At 34.2% G+C, this 22,584-nt stretch overlaps 1 protein-coding gene across 6 annotated transcripts in view; it reads left to right on the forward strand.

The window, feature by feature from the left end:
• LRRC7 (leucine rich repeat containing 7) overlaps positions 1-22,584 on the forward strand; it is a 499,243-nt gene that overhangs the window by 251,775 nt on the left and 224,884 nt on the right. For all 6 annotated transcript variants that reach the window (XM_070486578.1, XM_044749558.2, XM_070486576.1 and 3 more), the window contains 2 exons: positions 6,896-6,985; positions 10,747-10,803. In XM_070486578.1, coding sequence (XP_070342679.1) covers positions 6,896-6,985; positions 10,747-10,803 — 147 coding nt within the window. The remainder of the gene's footprint in view (positions 1-6,895; positions 6,986-10,746; positions 10,804-22,584) is intronic.

Raw genomic sequence — 22,584 nt, forward strand, 5'->3', positions numbered from 1 at the left:
CACATTTTTAAGAATTTATTACGGGAGAATCCTAATTCAAGATACCAAAATCTGTGTTAGTTTTCTCATGCTGCATAAGAGATTACCACAACATAGTGACTTAAAACAACATGTGTCTGTTATCTGTTAGCTTCTGTGGGTCAGAAATCTGGGCATGAGTTAGCTGAGTTCTCTGCTTCAGTGTTTCACTAGGCTGCAATCAAGGCATTAGTCAAGCTGTATTCTCATCTGAAGGCTCAACTGGAGAAGAATCCACTTTCAAGTTCACTGAGGTTCTTGGCAGAATTCAGGTTTTGCTGTTATTAAGCTGAGAGTCCCAGCTTTTTGCCTGCTGGTAGCTGGAGGCCACTCTTGCATCACAGAGGCTGGTACAGCTGCCAGTCATGTGACCCTCCCCATAGGCACTTCACAACGTAGCAGCTTGTTTCTGTAAGGCCAGCAGCTGAGTGAGAGTGGGTCTCCTAGCAAGATAGAGTCATATAACGTGATAAAGTTTTAGGAGTGACGTCTTATATTTGTCACATTCCATTCATTAGAAGCAAGTCACAAGTCCTGTCAACACTCAGGAGGAGAAGATTATACAAAGACTTGAGCAGCAGTAAGTGAGGATCATGAAGGTCACCTTAGAATCTACCCGCCACATCTTTGATATCTGGTTTGCTGAGACTTTTTGATATCAGTGGTTGTTGAATTTTGTCAAAGCTTTTTTTTAAAACATCTATTGACATGATGATATGCTTTTTCTTATTCAGTCTGATGATATGGTGGATTACATCGATTGGTTTTTGAATGTCAATTCAACTTTGCATTCCAGGGATAAATTCTGCTTCATCTTGAAGTGTTAACTCTTTTTGTAAATTAATGACTCTTATTTGCTAATATTTTGTAAAGGATTTTCCCATCTATATTCACCAGGCCTATTAGTCTGAAGTTTCTTTTCTTGTAATTTCTTTGTCTGGTTTTGATATCAGGGTAAAACTGGCCTCAAAAAACAGTTGGGGAATACTTTCTTCTATTTTTTATGAGAAATTGCATAGACTTGGAATTATTTCTCCCCTAAATATTGGTAGAATTTGCCGGTGCAAATTCTGGGCCTCCCATCTGGGCCTACAGTTTTCTTTATGGGAAGGTTTTTAGTGACAAATTTAATTTCCATAATAGTTATAAAGCTATTCAAATTATTTACATTTTCTTGAGTGGTCTCTTGTAGTTTGTGTTTTTCAGGAATTTGTACATTTCATGTAAGTTTTCAAATTTATTGGCATCTCATTTTTCATAATATTGTTTTACTAGTCCTTTAATATCTACAGGTTCTCTAGTGCTGCCCTCTTTTTCATCCCTGGTTTGGGTAATTTGTGTCTTCTTTCTCTTTTTGCTTGATCGGTCTCAATAGAGATTTATCAATTTTATTGCTGTTTTTATAAACCCAATTTGTGTTTCATCGATTTTTCTCTACATATTACTTTTCTGTTCATTTTCTTTGACCCAAGAAATCTACAACATAGTAAGTTATGAAAACCCTGGAATATAAAGCTTACAGTTTTGAGTGTTATCATCTTAGTTTTAGTTTTAGTTTTAGATGTGAGCATCATAGTGTAGTCTGAATGCCTTAACGAAGTTATTGGTGAAAATTATCACAATAAAGCTGAAAACAAGAACTACTCAATGAGAGAAGCATGGACCAATGTTTACTGAAAACCTATCATGTCTCAGGCTTTTAGATACATTATTTCATTTTCATCTTCACAGCAACCTAATGAAGTAGATAAATCTTACCTACTTTACAGATGGAAATACATGAACATAGTATTTGAATTCCTGGGTTTCTTTCACTATGTTTCAGCAATTCTTAAGAAGTATTTTGATTTGAGTTTAAATTAAAAGATATATTTTGAAATATTGGAAATATTCATCATATTCAACAATACAGAAATTACTAATAAATTCTGGCACATCTACCACATGATGCAAAGTTTACGTGTATGGTAACCATATATCTCTGTTTGCTCAAGTCATCCCAGTTTGCACCTCTCAAGGTAGCTTGATCAATAATAGGTCCTTTTTAATTCTCAAAAAAGTCCTAGTTTGAATGATAGATTATGTAGTTACTCTGCGTATACAGCAAAATCGGAAGATAATTACAAAGTAAAGGGAGAAATCATGATACAAGTTTGCAGTGATGTTAAAACAGTTAACTGGAAATTAGATTAGAAGGAACTACATGAAATGATAATGATCGCTGTGTTAAGGAAGTGGAATTATAAGCAATATTTTTCTTTTCTCTGTATTTTCCAAACCTTCTGTAATATTGTTATATTAATGTTATAATTTTAGCTGTATAAATTAAAATGCTTAGATGTAAAATATCTTTCCAGTTAGAATAGACTTTACATTGGCTGGTTAATCACAACTTATAAAGCCTGTAATTTAATTTGGCTTTAACCGTTCAATTATGGGTCAAATGCCTGTAACATGTTTTCATTTAACTATTAAGTAAATGCAATTAGAAAAGAAAAATGTTGAAACAAAGTTGTCTGCAGCCAATCTTAATTTGCCTATTCCAAGAATAAAATTAGCATTAATAAAAGCATTTAAATTAGTATTCAAGTTAATATTGAAAGATTAGAATGAAAATAACACCAAGGAAAAGTAATATAGTTTCTCTAATTTACTGAGTTCTTATTATGGGTCAGGTAATCATTTAATCGTTGGAGCAACTTTGGAAGTGGATATTAGTATCATTTTACCAATAAGGAAACTGAGTCTTACAGAGATAATAATTGAAAGAACCATGATTCAAACCCAGGTCTTTTGACATCAGGGCCCATGTGCTCAGACACTAAACCTTATGGGTGTCTGCTTCTATTAACCTTTCTTTGTTGTTGTTTGAATATGCCACTTTTAATTTAAGCCGTTAATAAAATGAAAGTGTTTCCTTAGGAGAGAGAATTATTTACCAATATATATAAAACATCTATTCTCTAAATTTTTTAATATATCAGTCAAATGTGAAAACCACCAGTTACTTTAGGATAGTAAAATCATTTCACTATTGAGAGCTCCCTTACTCAGTGTGAAATGTTGGACTTCATTGAGTAGCTTGAGGAAAATAAGAACAACTCATGATTGTCATCTTCATCAAGTTTATCTAGCTTGCTAGGGAATATCTTCCTCAAAAATCCTTGTACATTCCTTTGGAATTAGTGATATTGACAAGTGGGGCCATTGTCTCTAATAGAAGCTACCAAATTGTACCATAAAATTAGTAATAAAGTCGTTTATCTTTTTTAGCAGACCTACTGACTTTACATATTTTTCAAATAATATGTTTTCAAAGTACAATACTAGATCATTGAAAAGATTAAAAAATTCCTTGTCCTGAAAGAATTTATGATTTATCCCAGGAATGGAAAATGCCCAACACTTGTACAAAGCGTGATTGGTATAAGTACTTTGCTAAATCTATTAATAGAATCCTATGGGGAAAGTGATGAAGAAGACATTAATTTTGAATGTAAGTACAGAGTAACTGTTCAATAAATTCTGGTTGAAATGAATTGAAGTAAAAATACACATGACATTAAATGAGACATACTGTATAAATATACTCTGTAACTCTACATTTTAAAAAAAGAAAGGTTCAATATAAAATGTCAACACATTTCTGTTTATAACTAGGCTGAAAAAAGTATCTTACTTTGTATTCTGGTTTTTCGTGTAACTTATTTTTGGCAGTCCACTTTTGCAATTGGAATCTGTGCAATGTGATCAAATCTTCAGTCTTCAAAGAAATCTTCTATGTAAGAATCCAGATCCTGCAGCAGAAACTTTGCCAGATAAGCAGCAATAAAGAAATATATTTTTGATCAATGATGTACTAAAATGTAGTACCATTTAGTGCCTACATATGTGGAATAGTAGATTAGGGGGTGATGGATAGTTATAACTGTCCCTATAACTAGAAAATTAGTATTTTTAAAGGCTTTTTACTTATTAAAAGTTACAATGTTAAAGTAAATTATTAGATCAAAGGTTTTAATATTCTTCTCATTTTACACATATTAATCTTCTTTTTAAAAAGTCATAAGTGATTCCTTCTTTTGAATGATTATAGAAATCAAAAAGGACATTAAAGTAAGATAGTAGTTAAATTTGGATTGAAGTCTATTGAACATCTGGGTCATTATCATAAAAACTATCATACTATCAGGATAGGAGCTTTAATATATTACACTATCTAATGTATTATCTAATGTATTACAACAAAGGAAACCATAGAGAAAAACAGTGATCTCCCATAGATTTTTTTAATCTTGTAAGAAAATTCAAACCTTTGAGTCATGCAGTCAATACCCTCTAAATCTTGTCTGCTACTGATATTCTCAAATCTTAATTCCTAATACTCTTGTACATAAAGTAGTCCCTCTAAAATTCGTCTTCTATTTGTCATCCATCGCCGATGAATTCTTACCTCTACATTATAAAAACCCTCACTGTTCTCCTGCCTCCTTTCTCCTTCTTTCCTACTTTCATGAATCCTACCTCTTTTTAAGAGCAAATTTATGGAAAAGTCCTTTATGAAGCCATATACAAACAATCCAACTCCAAAATACAAATTGGAACAAGATATTTGCAGCAAAAATCATCAGCATAAGATTTGTGTCCTAAGAGTTTATAAAGAATTCCTACCAATTGATATAAAAATATTAATTAGGTTTAGTTTGGATTTCCCAGAAGCAGATGTTTAGAAAAGAATTCAGCAGTATGTTTAGGAGATGGCCTCAGGAAATACTTGTTGAGGGTGTGTTATCAAGTTATTTACTGATATGAACCACTGGACCTTAATCTCTTTGGGGAACTCTGGGAAACAGTGTAAAACACATGCCACAGAGTCATCAAGCACAATAGGTAAGGGAGCTGAGGTATTTATACTCCTGCTAGTCAGTAGTTGAGAACTATTCCTGAGGGACATTAATCTCTTGTAACCAGGTATATAACTTAAGTAATCTTTTGTTCACCAGGATATACGTACAAAAATATTCACAGAAGTACTGTTCATAATAGAAAACCAAAAGCTGGAAAGAAATATAATGTTTATAGGAAGGAGAATAATAAACAAATTGTGGTATATTCATACAATGAAATATTATGCTATGGTGGCCAGTCATCTACATCAAAATAGATGAATTTCAGGGCTGGCCCCGTGGCATAGTGGTTGAGTTCGGCATGCTCCACTTCAGCGGCCTGAGTTTGAGGGTTAGGATCCCCAGCATGGACTTACACTGCCCATCAGCCATGCTATGGCAGTGACTCACGTATAAAATGGAGGAAGATTGGCATAGATGTTAGCTCAGGGCTAATCTTCCTCAAGACAAAAAAAAAAAAAAAAGGGGGGATGAATTTCACAAATCTAATGTTAATTTTTTACTCAGGAAAATGTTCATACTATGATTTGATTTATATTATGTTTAAAAACATGCAAAACCATGTGACTTTTTTTAGATATTTAAATAGGTGTCATAAAACTCTTTAAAAGGCAGAATAGCAAATATCATTCAGGAATTTGTGGGGCAAATAGGAAGATGTAGTCAGAGGGGTTTAAAAGTATTGGCTCTATTTATTAAATAATATTGTGGGCATACATATATTCTTTTAGATATATGAAATATTTCATAATAAAAGATTGGGCAGGGGAAGAGAAAACATAGAATGAAACTCAGATGCAATATCTCAGGAGTAGGAGAAGAAGCAGGAAAAGTGGTATAGTAGGAGCCAAAAAGGAGAGAACAATCAATGATGGCAGCTGTTTGCTAGGCAGTGTGGGATACAAAATGAAGGGAGGTGAATGGAACTGGTACCTAAGAGGCTCTTGGAGGCTTCGGTGAGCGCAGTTTCAGGAACAGAACTGGGGTAAGTGCCAGAAAACAATGGCTTGAGGAGTAGTAAAAAGTAGTGAGTATAGGCAGCTGTTTAAACAATTTTGTCAGTAATTGCGATAGGTTGTAAGTTGAGGGGAAGGCAAATTTGAACACTATTTAAAAGTATTTTATAAAAGATCATAGTCTTGTCTAGACCACAACTAAAAGCATTAAAAATGTTTAAATAAAAGTGTAATTATAGGAAAATATTCAGTATCCTTAGTCTCCTGGAAAATCCTCGAGTTAAATCTTTTTGGTGAAAATGACTTCAATATTTCAAATAATTATTTCATCTAACTGGTAAAATTTCCCCAAAGGACATTTTCTCAACTCTTTTAATGCCTGTTACAACTTTCAGGATTCTGTTTAATTATTGTTGCAATGTTCTTGCTCATTTTTAGTGAACATGAATTGAACCAATTTGAACTATAATTTACATACATGTTGAGACTGCATTAAAGAAATTACCCGTTAAGAGGACAAAATACTCCTTGCCTTTTCATATTGGACAGCTTTAGTCATCATTGTAACAAATCGTAGACAAATTTTAATGACTGAGTTAAAGAGTAAGTGGATCTCCTTGCCTGACTATATATGTGAATATTCCATTGAGAAATAACATTAAATTTAAAGTTACAAAACATGGCGTACAACTTGAAATTTCCAAAAAAAAGTATCTCACTGGTGTGCATAAGCTTAGGGCAAAAGGAAGAGATCATGTTGCTGCCTCTGGCAGTGCAGTGACATAAATCTCAGCATAGGAAAGCAACATGGTCAGGGGGCGAGTGCCATTTATTTTAATAACAGGCAAAATTTTCAAGCTGTAACAATATGCTCAATAAATTCTCCCATTACTGTGATACCAAAGGAGAGCTGAAAAATGTCTTACACTTCTACTTTTTCTCCTTAGAGATATATTTTTGTTCTGTTTCTATGGCAACATTGATGCAGTGACTAAATCTTTACCTCCTTTCTAGACTCCCTGATGGCTTCACGCAGCTTCTAAACCTGACCCAGCTTTACCTGAACGACGCCTTTCTTGAATTTCTTCCAGCCAATTTTGGAAGGTAAGAATAAGAAATTTAAAAGATGCAATTTTTATTTCACTTCACGTAAGTACTCTACCAGCACCAATAGGCGAGGCTTCAAAAGTAACCCTTGTGATTAAAGATAGACCTCATTATTATTCAATAAAGGAGATGTCAATTAATGAAGCATTTTGCAAAAAATAGTAAAACTAGGTCTTTACATGTGATTAATAATCAAATAAATCCCAGGTGAATTAGGGAGTTATTTACAAAAAAATAAAACCAGAAATTATCTGGAAAAACATGCACACGATACTTATGGCTCTTGGGTTGGGAAATACCTTTATAGCATAGAAACAAAGAAAAATATCATAAATGGAAAGGTAGATTCGACTACATGAATACTTTTAAAATAAAATGATATTGGAAATATTTTTAAATTAAGATAAAACAGTAAGCTGGGAAAATTTTTCACCACATATAACAAACAAGTTATTTATATCCTTAACATAAAGAATTCTTACAACTGAATGTGAAGATAAAGATCTCATTAGAGAAAAGTGGGAAAATGTCATGTACAAGCCATCCATTATAAAACGTACAAATTGCCAATAAACACGTGAAAAATGTTTATCCTCACAAACAATAAAAATAATACAAACTAAAATGACAATAAATGGCTCTGTGTTCGGGCATATTGCGAAAACGGTTTATAGAGTTGGAGGAAAGACAACCTCACAGGCTCAGATGGAATTGCAAAGTGTTATGAACTTCGTGCTGTGCAGTGTGCTTTAAAACACCGAAAATATTTACAGCTATTGCCTTTGTAATTAGTTTCCAAAAAATGTATCTTATCACCATCAGATATCACACTAGCATTTATGGACAAGGATATTATCATTATTTACAATATGAAAAATTGGAAGCATATATCCATCTAGGAGGTTGGTTAAATATGTTATGGTCCATGCATATGACAATACTATGTACCAATTTATAATCTTATTTAGGGAAAAATTTTTTAAATTTCTCTTATAAGTTATGCTTAGGAGCATACTATAACAAAATATATAAACTATGTTTCCAATATGAATATGAGTATGCGTGAGATAAAAGAGCGTTTCCTTGGAAGTGAAATATGGATAATTTTTATTGTCATCTTTATATTTTTTAATATTCTACATTGTTTTGGAATGAACATCTATTTTTTTCTCTCAATTTTATTAAGATATAATTGACTTCAGCCCTGTATATGTTTAAAATGTAGGGCATAGATGACTTGCCTTACGTATTTTGCAAAATGATTACCACAATAAATTTAGTTAACATTCATCATCTCATATAGTTACCAAAAAAAAAAATGTTTTTCCCTTGTGATGAAAATTTTTAGGATCTAATCTCTTAGCAACTTTCAAATATATCATACAGCAGTGTTAGCTATGGTGACCGTGTTGTACATTACATTCCCACAACTTAGTTATCTTATAACTGGAAGTTTATACCATTTGACCACCTTCTTCCAATTCCCACAGCCCCCGCCCCCGTCTCTGGTAACCACAAACTTGGTCTCTTTTTCTGTGAGGTCTCTTTTTTAATTCCACATGTAAGGGAGATTATGCAATATTTGTCTTTCTCTGTCCTACTTATTTCACTTAGCATAATGCTCTCAAGGGCCACCCATATTGTCACAAGTGGCAGGATTTCCCTCTTTTTTGTGGCTGAATAGTATTCAGTTGTGTATAGATATCTATATCTATAGCTACAGATATATATACTACATTTTCTTTATCCATTCATCCGCCAATGGACACTTAGGTTGTTTCTATGACTTGGCTATTATAAGTATAAAAGATATATTTTTAAAGTTAAGACATTTTAAGTTTATTGTCAACTGCATTTTTCCAAGTGATCTTTGAAGTTGTTCAAATAATAGACTGAGTTTAACTCTACACTGTTGGCAGAAGCTAGTATATGACATTAAGAGGAGATCATTGGAATAACGAAGTCCCCTAACATGTAGTAGCCTCCATTTGCATATGGAGAGCACATCAGAACATTTCTCAAATCCCCTTACTTTTGCAGACCGTGATATCACAACACCTATGAACACCATACACTTGGACAGTTTTAAAAATTTACAGATATTCCAAAGAGCATTTGCCTAACTTCTAAATAAATTGGAACATCACCATTCATTCATATAAACTAGCATTGTCCTTCTGGTACTGACCACAACACTACAAATATGTTTTTCATTTATCAAATCAGAAAATGTTTAATTATCACCCTAAGACACATTTTCTGGTCTTGAATTTTTGTCAATTCTCTTTTAATAGTCCTAATACAAAGGAAGAGATTTGGGTAATCAGAAAACATAATACCAAAACCAAAACCACTTGGAATTAGAATTCAATTTTGTGTAAATTGTCTGCCAAAATATACTGTATTTTATTATTATTGTAATCTAAAAAAATTTTTTCACCTTTAGCTGAATCATTTAACAAAGGATGCTTAAGATCCTCTCCAAAACCTGAGATTTAGTGCCCCAAAAGCCAAAATAAGTCACAAAATATCACCATACTAGTACAAATGTCAAGAAGACTTGAGACATAGAAATGTTTAAGGAACCTCTTTTACTAGCGATATACCCAGTCTCTGAAGAACTGAATCAGTTTATTTCATGTATAAATTAAGAGTTATAAGATTAAAATTAAATTGTAAATTTGATAGGAGTCAAAACAAAAAGGAAAGAGAAAGAGACCTAGATGAATACCTAAAAGCACAGTAAATATAGGAGATTGTAGGTGACACAGTCCAAATGGGGTGGTGTTCCCAAACACTAAGAATTTGAAGAATCTAATTAAGATTTATTCTAAAGTAGCCTCAACTGAGTACATTTTAAAGTTCAGTGTAGACATTAACAATGAGAGTGTGTCCCAGACTGCAAAGTTTAATGAGTAGCTAAATCTGAAATGCATTCCTAATCCCAAATGTTATACAAACAGCAGAAACCAAGAACCCCTCTCATCCTCTTCACAGGATTTCCCCAGCCCCAGGACTGTCACAGGACAGATGATGCTGTAGATTTCAATGCATATGTTAAGATGTTCAGCTTAGAGTCAATGAGATATGGAATATTGTAACAATTTTCCTATTGTGCGATTAGTGATAATAGTAATTGCTAACACATGTTAAAATTTATGATGTGCCAGTCATTAGGCTTTACATGTGTGAGTCATTTAATATTCAAAATCCTATAAATTTGGTACTGTTATCACATACTCATTATAGATCAGGAAACTTAAGTTAGGAAGGGTTAATTAGTTTCCCCAGTGTCACAGAGATAGAGTATGGAAGAGTCTGAATTTCACCCAGACTTGTCTGACCACAAAGCTCAAGCCTTTAACCACTATGCTATACTATTTCTTTACAAGTTCACTTATAGTCTCTTGAGGGAAAGTATTGCCATGTTCCTGTGAACACAGCACCTGGTATTTAGTAATTTGCTGAATGCATACAATTAAACAACCGTGAATATATTTTTATAGAACATATGAATTTAGATGACTTGAACTTGATATCTTTCAGCGATCTTTATTGTTAAGAAAGTGATACTGTCATTTACAGTGTTGATGCAATACTACTCATAATAAATTTGTATAATTCTTCAAAATCTGTCACTATGGTACTTAATGTTTGGACATAGTTATTTGAATAATATAGTGATAATTGACTTTACCATAGGAATATTCTTTTATAAGAGAAATATTAAGAAGCAGTTTTTTTATTCATTTCTACAGACTTGTCAAATTGCGGATCTTGGAGTTAAGAGAAAATCACTTGAAAACTCTACCAAAGTAAGTGATTGCTTATTTTCTAAATTTTGAATAGTGATTTTTCACTAGTAGGAAAAAATGAATATTTATTTTGGCTATGCTTTGCCGTTTTGATTGAGTTACTTTTTCTATAATTTTTTTCCTAGAAGCTGAAAAGCACAGTATGCTATAAGAGATTCATGTTAAGTAAGCATGTGCCTTATAACATTGTATAATTACTTGTAAAGGTGGGAAGAGTCCATGTAAGGTTCTTGTCATAGCTGAACACACACCAAGAAATAACTGCATTGAAACTCATGAAACTGACACATTTTGTAACTCAAAAGCAGTCAACAGTTTCAAAAGGCTCAACTTAATCAGATGCCTAATTCTTCAAGTTCATTTATGGAATGTGCTAGTTTTCGGTTTTCAAATAAGAATATGAAAAATATTTCGTTAAAATTATTAAAATGTTTCTAGCCACCCTACGTGTTTTGGCAGAAAATTTATATTTGCACTAGCCTTTTCTACTAGTCTATGTAAAATTTGGTTTATATAAAAAACAAGACATTTTTATGTAAAAACTAATTCCCCAAACTTATGCAATGTTTAGTTTAATGAAATGCTTTGTTTCACTCAGCTTTACCTTATTCATGTCTAATAATAGAATTTTGTGTTGTACAGAAAAAAATGTTTCCAAAAGTCAAAAATTATTTAAAATTAGGCATTTTTTGATTCAAATAAATTAATATGATTTGTATATGTTACAATTAAAATATTGAAAGTACTGTGTTGCTATTATTCCCTCCTGCAATATTGCAGAAAAATATTGAGTGCGGTGATTAATTTTTCAAACATATCGGCAGCACTTAGAAACCTTTCCTCTGCTGAACCAAAACTTAATTTTATTTTTTACTTTTTAAATCCTTTTCCTAAGCAAACTATACTGAATTTTATTGATTGTTTAACTAATAGATTAATAATATAGCTTCAAGTACATTTCATGTATGATCTTATGTATGAAAATTCTGTCAATGCGTATAAAACTTGCAATAATGCTATGGGTATGCTACATTTGCTACATAAATATGCTACATTTAAATCTATACATAGAGATAAAACATCTATTCGTTCCTCCATAGTGGAAGGCCAGAAGAGATCATGGAAAGGAGGAAATGTCTCCATATCTGGACACCTTACTTTCGAGTAACCTTTGTTTAAACCAAAACATTGTGCATAGGTCTAACGGCAGCACCTCTTCCAGGTTGCAGGCATAAACTGAAATGGGAATATGGTTGCGAGTGTTTCTTGTTCGGCATTAATCTGCGAATGCAGCCAGTGCTACCATTTCCATCCCCAGTGCTTTCAAGGTCTACATTTAGAGTAGAGAGGAAACATGGCTAAGTAGAAACTAAACCATGGTGGAAAAACAGTTGTCTCCTTCATCTAAATACATACGTTTAGATCAAAGAGAAAATAGTGAGTAGTGGAGGGGGACCCTTTCTCCTTGGCTCTCAAATAGCGGTTTTGATGTGAAGTGTAAAATAAATCTGACGTAGGTTGTCAGGTTTTTAAACATATATTTTTAAAATATAAATTTTAAATATAAGTTAAAACTTGACCGTAGATTGATAGTGTGGGCTTTGTATGAGAAAGCTGTGTGAACAGTTCAGAGGAATGAGTAACAGTGCTTGTCACTGGTGTGTGGGTATTGTGTTGGCTTTGAGACTGTGGCCCCATGTCAAACAGAATTAAAACAAGGAGAATTATATACATTTAACTATGTTTGGTATGAAAAACATTGTAAAGATGCGTGGAAATGTCACTGGGTCTCCTCGGGAAACTGTTATGCATGTATAACTTGAACAGCTGTTACAGTTTTACATTTAAAGCACATTTTCAAAGTTATTTTCAGTCTAGTGTGTTCATTTTCTTATAGACAAAAGTCTAAAGGACCAAGAACATACATAAGATGTGGAGAACTGTATGTTAGTTTTGGTGTCTATAAAATGAGAATCGTAGTGTGGAGTTCTGTCATGAATAAAAGTAAACTGTTTTCACTATGTATGATGCATAGGACCTGCCAATCACCAATTGAGACTGTAACTGAGAGATACGTGAGAGTTTTCAACTAGCCTTTATTTTCTACTTCCAATGAAAATAAAGGAAGAAATGTAGTTTTGGGAAAAACAGTTTTAGTTTTATAAAAATTACTCCAAGAAGAACTAGCTCGTGGTGTCCTCAGGGATGCAACAAGATGTCGAGGCTTTCGTGGAGCCTCAGCGAGTTTCTCTTCTTTTCATCTTCTATCTTATAGTCTATGTGCCTGGCAGTCATTTCAAAATGGAAAAGTGTGTAAGAATTATGATATAACCTAAATTGAAATGGGTATCCTTTAAATAAACTGATAGAGACATTTTGATTTGTGCAGATTTTAGGACAAATTTTTTTCAGTAATTAAATAGGAGTTAGTATCACAAATTTTCTTACACTGTTACTTTATGATCATTCCTCTAGGTGAGTCAAATCAAATTCCTCTGATACACGTTTCCTTAAAAGTCATTGAAACGGTCGATTATGTGTAATAATTGAGGATGCTGAACATCTGAAAAAACTAGATAACCAAAAGAAAAACCTCCAGATTTCATGATACAGTTTTTCTTCATGACAGAATTATTCTCTTAATTATATTTTTTAAGAGGGGGCTCGGAAGATGAGTTTGCTCCCATGCTGGAGTGTTTCACTAGCTATTTCTCTGTCTAGAATTCTCTTACCAGAAATCTTTGCATGGCTGGATCTTCCCTATGATTCACACCCCTCGTCAGATGTTGCCTCTCTCACATGATACAGGATTGTGCCCCCTTAGCCTTTATACCGTTTCGCTATTTTGATTTTCTTCATAACACTTATGGTTCTCTGAACTATTTTGACTCTTTGTTTACTTGGAGATGGTCTCCTCGGGAGAACAAAAGTTCCATTAAGGAGGGAGGGTTTTTTTCTGTTTTGTCACTGCTGATTCTGCAGTAACCAAAACAGTGCCTGGCACACAGTGAACACTCAGTAAATAAACAAGAGTGTGGGTGCATTGATTCACAATGAGAAACATCTGTCCTGTGACTCGGACATTTTGTGTCACTTGATTATTTTTCCCCATAGAAAATTATATGGGATACCAAATATTATAATCAGATGAGTCTTTGGTGAGCATCACAGAGGCAGACAAGGATAAATGATTGGGAGTTCTCAGTGGCTGATAGCTGAACCCTGAAGTTTAATCCTGCCCATACACATGTAACCAGGCACAAACACTCCCTCAGGGGGTTTCAAGTCACACATAATAGCCAAGGCATGACAAGGGAGGAAAATCATTTCAAAGTAAGGAAATTAATATTTATAACAAATAAAGAGCATCCAAAAGTAGTATAACTTATGTCTTTGCTTTTGTTATTAAAATGTGATACATTTAGTCAAAAAACATAAAATATGTCAAGAGAAAAATGAAGGGATAAGAAGAAGTTTTTAAAAATGAAATTTAGGAACCATTTCCATGGAAGTAATCTACATGGTTAATGATAATGGTAGGATTTATCTTTAAATAAAATCGTTCCATATTTGTGAGAAGAATTTTTCCAATCCCTTAAAGTTAAAATATGATCTGTCCATTAATAATTTACTGTGGTTATGAGTAACTGTTTTATCTTGAGCTAAAATATGATTTTCTGTAAATGTCTGTGATAATCGTGAACATACGAAGTAATATGAAGAGAAGGAAACATAGATCAAACTAATATTAAAGTTTATGTTTGCCCTCCCTCCTGAGTGCACAAGCCGTGAAGCGTGATTCCTCAACCTGCGGTCATAATACACTGACCAAGAGAGGAATAGTTCAAACACATTCCAGTAGAATTGCTGAGGCAATTTCAATAAACAGTAAATCTGGCAAACAAATCCAAAAAAGAAAAATGGATGAACTTGGTGGATAAGAAAGTGTAAGAGTTGTTGGAAGAAGGGTTCAGAGTGGAGAGATGATAAGTCTGAAGTGCTAACAATCTCTTTTGGATCAAGGGCTTTGCTGAGAAGCTGATAAAAGCTGTGGAACCTGGAAAAGTATTAACTCTAAAATTCCGGTTGTAACTATTTCCAATGTATTCATGGTCCATGGTGAGTTTTCACATTTTTATTTTCACCTAGAAGTAGACTATTTGGCTTTTTATGTAAAATTTGCCACACCAAAATGCCTTTTATACTATGAAAGAGCACCAAAAAGAGGGTCCTCTCAATTTTAAAGGACCAAATTTGTCAAACGGATAATTTTAATAATGTAACTGTTTCTGGTATATTCACTCAAAAGAGAATATTTTATTGAGCAAATTTTCTTTTGGGTTGTTCATAGGGTGACATTTCACTATCATCTACGAAAGTTCTGAACTCTCTATAGAAAAAATCATTAAGGACTAATTTAAAGGAGGATTTTCTCTAGTACAAGCATCAGTCATACTCTGAAACCGCCAGACTATGTGTGCTTGAAAACTAGGAAATCGTAGATCTATTAGTTACGTGTGTTTATTCCTTTAGGCATCATTGCTTTTATTAAGCTATTTCCCCCCGAAAACAAAGATTCAGACACTACAATCTTCCCCTTCTGTAGATGTCTAAGGACCCACACACAACACACATATTCACAGAAGGCAGCAAAATATTATATCTTATCTGGGCGTACTCTAAGAAAAAGATCCCCTTGAATTATAAATGTAAATTAAAAGCAGGGCTACATTAAAGCACTATTAATGAGAGCCATTAGAGCAGGAAAGTCAAGAAAATACTGAGGGTCTATTTCAGGTTGAAGAAGACCAAAGAGACTTTATAGCTAAAAGCAGTGATTCGCGATTGGTTCTTTTGCTGTAAAAAACGATATTGAGACAACCAGCAAATCTTGCGTGGGGAGGATTAGAGGGTAGCAGTGTGTCGGTATTGGTTTCTGGATTTGGATGGCTGTAGTTTGGCTTGGTGGTAAATGTTCTTGTTTGTAGGAAATACACACTGCATTACTGGGGAAAGACTGGGCACCGGGTTTGCAATTTACTCTCGAGTACTTTGGAAAAGTTATTTGTATGGTGCTTTGAAACTTTTTGTACTTTTATGATTGTTTCAACATAAAAACTTATTTTAAAAAGCTATTTTCAAACAAATTTTAAAAAGTAAAAAAACTATCAACACAGAAAATTAACAGCTTCATTTCTGAAATACTTGTAGATAAAGAGGGCAAGGGGAGAGTTTGCATTTTGTGCTAAAATGCTTAACCATTTGTAAAAATGGGCATTTAAGTGACAGAGGCTCTACTTATGTGAATATGATATGTAACGTGGATTTATTTTTTCCTACCTGACTGGCAATAAATACTCTGTATTCATAAATATCACTCAAATTTCTATTTGTTTGCAAATAACATGTTTTTAGTTTTCATATAAGTTCATTTATTCTTTTTAAGTAAGACTGCTCTTCAGGCAGACTTACAAAAATATAATGTACGTGTCGTGTTTTCTTTTTGAAAACCTCTCTTCCTTTGTTACCCATTTTACTAGCAGGTATCATTGTCAGCATAATAAAGAAAAATTCACAAAATAATATGTATTCTGAACTAGATAAATGTGACCAAGGCATTTTTCTATTCTCATTTCAATGTCCTATTAATGAATTTATCTCATTTGGCATGACTGTACTAGTTACTTCAGTGAAATACAGCAATAGGTTCCTTAGCGCTATTGTAGCAAAAAAGTCCGTTGTCAGGCACAGCTTACAGAAGAGCTTTTTGATGTTTCTATTAACTGTGGTTTTGTGACTATAATACGTAGCTGGATACAATGTGTTCTTATAATCGTATTACCTTATGCTTTCACCAAAGTATATCAATTTACAAGGCATAGTGTTTTGCTAAATCAATGGTCCCATCCCATTCTGGGTTATCTTTATCTACAGTGACAATATGACAAACTAGCTAATAAGGGGTAACCGTGTTAGTGGCCTCTGGTTTAAGAGAATTGCCCTTAGAACAGGTGTTGTCTTTACTTCTTTTTACCTGGTCTTATATTTTAAAGTCAAATGAAATAAGTGATAATTATGACATTCTATGTTTAAAAGCTTTCTATAAATTATAATGCATCATAACAATGTAATTATTAGAGTCCTTTCTAAAATACCAAGCATGTGCTTTTCAGAGATTCATAAAAGGAAAGAGTGTGAACTCTCCATCTTGTGAACTAATTGTATTTCTTTTTAGCCTTATACTTTCAACATAAAATTCAGATTGAGAATATTATGGTTAGCTAAGCTTGTCTCAAGTCCAGTGAGGAGCTGGGAGATGGCACAAAAGCCCATAGTTTTCTATTGCTCTTTTCAGAGTACTTCAATGAGTGGCCGCTCTGATTCCTGATCATTAAATTTACCAGAAGATGACAACTGCCTGATCTAGGGGTGAAATTGAAAGTGCGGTGGCTTCAGTTTCATAACATGTCCAGGCTTAGTCTTTCACAGAACAGTTAGCCTGTACGAAGTTCTCTCTCACATGAGAGGAGCCATACCGTCTCCTTTGCGGTGACACAAACTGGATTGGCATTCGGACTCTTGCTGCTTGTTTACGGATTATTTACCTTCTCTGAACTCAGTGTCATTATTTTAAAGAGTACTAGGTAGTCATTACCTCCTTTAAAATGTAAACTGTGTTTTGGGTAATAGTTGATGAGAACGAGTCTTGCGATTGTTTAGAACCAGGAAACTATTTAAACAAAAGCAGTATACTCTGGCATTTAGAAAACTTGAGTGTGTGCCAGAAAAGATTGGCATGAGTTATATATTTTTTGTTTTATCTCATAAACACCTTATTAGAAAAAGAATCGTGTTTTTTTAGGATTAAGTATTAGTTTTATATGTATACAAGTTATATATATGTATTGAGTATTTAGTATTAACTATTGCCTTAAAAATAATATGATTCTAATATGCTTTTATTTTCAAGCAGTACTGCAATGAGAACTCATATAAATAGTTGTCTCTCATCCTCAATAAGTGTACAAAAACTTTATATAGTTATCAATTCTTAAAGACTTTTTTCAAAATTCTTTGATTGAGGTCGTATTGGCTTATAACACTGTGTAATTTCAGGTGTACATTATTATATATCGGTTTCTGTGCAGATTGCATCATGCTCACCACCAATAGTCTAGGTTGTATCCATCACCATACATATGTGCCCCTTCACCTCTTTCACCCAGTGCCCCCTGCCCCTCTTCCCCACTGGTAACCACTAATTTGTTCTCCTTATCCATGTATTTGCTTATCTTCCATATATGAATGAAATCATACAGTGTTTGTCTTTCTCTGAGACTGTTTTTTTTTTAATTTGTAGTTTCTTTGGATAAATGGAACTCAGATCCCAAAAAATAAACCAAAATTCTCCACGAGTCCCAGGAGGAATGTATGCACCGTTTAAGACTTCATGTACTAGTATAAATTCATTCATTGCAGGTTTGCAAATTCAAACAATTTAATGTGAGTTGCTCTCCCCTTTATGGATAAATGTAGTCTCTTTACTAAAGATGGGTTCTGAACATCGTACTGGTGTTGCTCTCAGAGTCTTGGGCCAGAAAAATACACAAAGACTCAAAGGATCCAGTCAACAGATCTACTTCCATGGTTTCAGATATTAGCTCTGTGGTGGTGAACTACAAACATTTACCTGAATTCCAATTGCATATTCCAATAGCCAGAGCTCAAATGGGATACTCACCCTGTATCAAAACTGAAATCATCTTCCTCTTTCTCTTCCTCCTACTACTCCATAGCAAAACCAAACCAGACCAAACAGAAATCCTGGGCCTCTTATTATACACTACCTAATGATGGTACCATCCACCTAATCACAAAAATGAGAAATCGCGGTCCTCTTTTTTTCTCCTACTATCCACAAATCCACAGGCCATCAACTCATGTCATATCTAAGCACTCTTTCTTCTGTCATTGCCCTCCTTGAGGTCCTTAATATTACTTGCCTTTGCCTCCAGTAACTCCTCCTTCTGCTTATCTCTTCCATTAGAATCCATCTCCTTATTGTTGTCAGAGCTTTCTTACTAAAACACACCAAGACACTTGTCAATTTAAAGCCTACAATGACTGCTTACAGCTTGCAGAAGACAAACATGTCAAGACACTTCGCAGTGTGGAGTCCAACATTTCTAGTGTCATTCACCATCCCCCAGGGTCTCTCTGCTGCACCCAATATGAAATGCACCTTTGTACATCCAGGCATCTTTCTTGGAGCCTTCTCCGTTCTGTCTGAAAAATTCCAAATCATCCCTTAATTTTCCCATCCCTTTTGCTTTGAAGTGAGCCATGGATTCTTCATTCAAAGTGGTAGCTTAGAAAATCTGCTAGAGTTTTTAAAGGCAGAGTTTTCACAGGAATTGTGATCTAATTATAGTTTGACTCAGAAATCTAATGAGCTTCAGTTCATGACAGATTTCTTTTTGTTGTCTTGAATATATTATTTGAAGCTCCAACTCTGTAGTTCCAAATGTCAAGTAAGCAATTGCTGAGCAGTTTGCTCTTCCTTCCCAATTACGAGCTTTGTAATGACACAGCCTCAGCAACAGTGACCACCCCAGAGGTACAGGTGGTTTGATTTTCACTTGGGCCCTTCTACAGTATTCTGGGAAGTGCAGGAAAAAACGAACTTCAGGAGATATGTTTTATTCCAGCATTGGAAAAGATTTCCCTGCCAAACGATGTTTTTATTTTTATTTTTAAAAGGACTCTTGATGAGCAAACAATAAGCTGTTATTGATACTTGGCTCTATAAGACACTCTAAAACACATGAAAGTATCTAACTCCCTGTAGATTTTCCACTTTCTTCGTTTCTCCACTCTCCTCTCTCCTCAAGTCAGGGCTAATTCAGGTCTTTCAATATGCAAAATACATCCTGAAAAGACTTGATTTTCTGTTGAACAGATGCAAGGGGAATATTTCTAAGTTGCTATCATTTTCCAGTTTCTGTGACATTTAAGATCAGTGCCTGAGCAATATTAAAAGTAAAATTCATGTAAGATATTAACTTCATAACAATAATGTCCTTGGATATATATTTTATATTTCCTTTCAGTAATATGAGATTTGAGTTTGTCCTTTCATGGCTTTTAAAAATTTTGATTTCTTCCTTGCCAAACTTCTTATCCCATTATGTTTAGTTTTACATTATTTACCCTTGAAAGGATCCCAAACTTTTACGTAACCACATTGTATTTCTACTTATTTTCAGTTTAGATTTAAACTTTATTCAGTACGTTAGAAGAACTTATGTTATCATTTAGTACAAGAATAGCAATCTTTGCTAGTTATAAAATAAATTTCCTGTAATTTTACAAGTAATATTAGCAATAAAATTAATCAGGTTAAAATTCTATGACTCTTATCAAGCATTAGTTGTTCAGATTTATGTCTGTTCTGAAAAGATGGTGTAGAAAATATGACTCTACATGAATTGGTTAAAAAGTAAGAAAAAGTCATTCTCTATTAAGAATTGTGCAGCAACAATTTAGATAAATGAATTACTTTATGTGTTTTAATTACATTGAAATGTTATTAAGGCTATTGACTCTTCTGATTATAGTGAAATATTTCTAAATTAAACAGATTTCTAAAGGCAAAACTTTACTTTGATTAAATGTTTCATGCAATTTCCAAAAGCAAAAGCATTTTTTATACTAAATAGGATCTTAAAGGGCATCTCTTTAATTATTACACCCAACTAAATGGACATACATTTTAAAATACACTTATATACTTTAGTATTATAGAAGGAAGATCTCATTCTTAGGGATCTATTAAACAGAATGTAGAATTAAAAACCTTTGGCTTCTCATTGCTTGTACAATAGCATCCAAACCACTAAACGTCATTCAAGACCCTTCAGGGGCTGGCCTGGTGGCATAGTGGTTAAGTTTGCACATTCCACTTCGGTGGCTGGCATTCATAGATTTGGATCCTGGCGCTGTGGATCAAGCAATGTGGATCACACTGTTCATCAGGCCATGCTGTGGTTGTGTCCCACAGAGAAAATAGAGGAGGAATGGCACAGATGTTACCTCAGTGACAATCTTTCTGAAGCAAAAAGAGGAAGATTGGCAATGGATGTTAGCTCAGGGCCAATCTTCCTCACCCCCCCCCCAAAAAAAAGGGATCCTTCACAGTCTGACCCTGTCCTCCCTCCCACCACTCCCCACTTAATTCCCTAAATTTAATGTGCAGTTTGTGCCTTTATACACTTACAGGTAAGTTCTCACTTCATATAATGAACAAGTCAGCTTAAAAATAACTTTAATTGAGTGTGTACCTAACGTGTCAGACACTATTCTAGGTGCTAGATGATATGACAACAAACAAGAGAGACAGATTCTCTGTTCTTCAATGACTTTCAAGTCTGGTGGAGGGAAACACACAATAAACACATAAACAAATAAGTGAATAAGATAGGAAATTGCTATAAAGAAAACAGGATGATGTTAGAGAAAGTGTTTGGGGCTTTTTGTTTAATTGGCTGGTTGTTGGTTTTCTGGGATTTTGTTTTTTGGCTAGGTTGGTCAGGGAGATCTTTGTGAAAAGGTGGCATTTGCATTTAGATTTGAACGATGAGAATAATATGAAGTTTTAGAGGAAGAGCAAAAACAACAACAAACAACAGCAAGTGTAAAAACACTTGTGACGGGAGCAAGCCTGATGTGTCTGAGGTGCAAAATGTCCACTGTAGCAGTAACATGGTGAGCATGGAGTGAAGAAGTGTGAGACGAGATTGGAGATGCAGGTGGGCAAAATTATGAAGTGCCTTGTGGGCCATGTTTGGAAATTAGGATTATATTCTGATTATAATGGAAAGCCATTTGAGGATTCAAACAAGGAAGAAGTGTGATTTGGTTGAAGCTGTACAAAGATCAGTCTGGCTGCTCTGCAGAGAAAGAGTTTTAGGTGAATAAAACTGAAAGAAGGACACCAGTTGGGAGATGATTGCAGTAAGGAAGATGAGAAATGATGGTGGCGTTGTCCAGGATTGTAGCTAGGGAGACGGTGAGTGGTCAGATTTGAGATCTGTCTGGAGGTAAAGGCTTGCTGATGAAAAGAATTTGTGGTGAGAGGAAACAATAGGAATCAAGGAGCATTACCAAAGAATAGATCTGACTAACAGGATGGATGGTGGCATAATTCCCTGATACAGAGAAAATTTGAAGAGGAGCAGATGAGGGAGATTAGAAATTTGATATTGGCAATGAAAAGTTTGAGATGCCTGTTAGACAATCAGTTGGATGTAGGCAGCTGGATACATAAATCATATGCTCAGGAAGATAGAGACATAGATTGAAGAGTTATCACTTTATAGATAATATCTAAAATTAAGACACTGGTTGAGGTAACCAAGGGAGAGAGTACGAATAGAGAAGAGATGAGGACCCAGAATTGAACCTAGAACAGTTCAATATTTATAGGCTGAACATGGAAGGGGAATCCTACAAAAGATCCTCAGAGTGAGCAGAGAGTTAAGAAGGAAACCAAAGGAAGGAAGTGCCACAGAGCTATAGGAAAAAGAGGGAGGGAGGAGTCACTTGTATCAAACACTACTTACGGGTCAAGTAAGAAGGGAACAAAAAACTGAGCACTAGCATAGCAGGATATAGGTCATTGATAAGAGTGATTTCAGTAATGCACTACATGCAGCCTCATTGGAGTGGTTGAGGAGAGAGTAGGGATTAGAAAAGGAGGAAACAGAGACAATTCCTTCAAGG

This window comes from Equus asinus, chromosome 16, assembly GCF_041296235.1.
Source record: "Equus asinus isolate D_3611 breed Donkey chromosome 16, EquAss-T2T_v2, whole genome shotgun sequence".
In the NCBI taxonomy this organism is placed as follows: domain Eukaryota; kingdom Metazoa; phylum Chordata; class Mammalia; order Perissodactyla; family Equidae; genus Equus; species Equus asinus.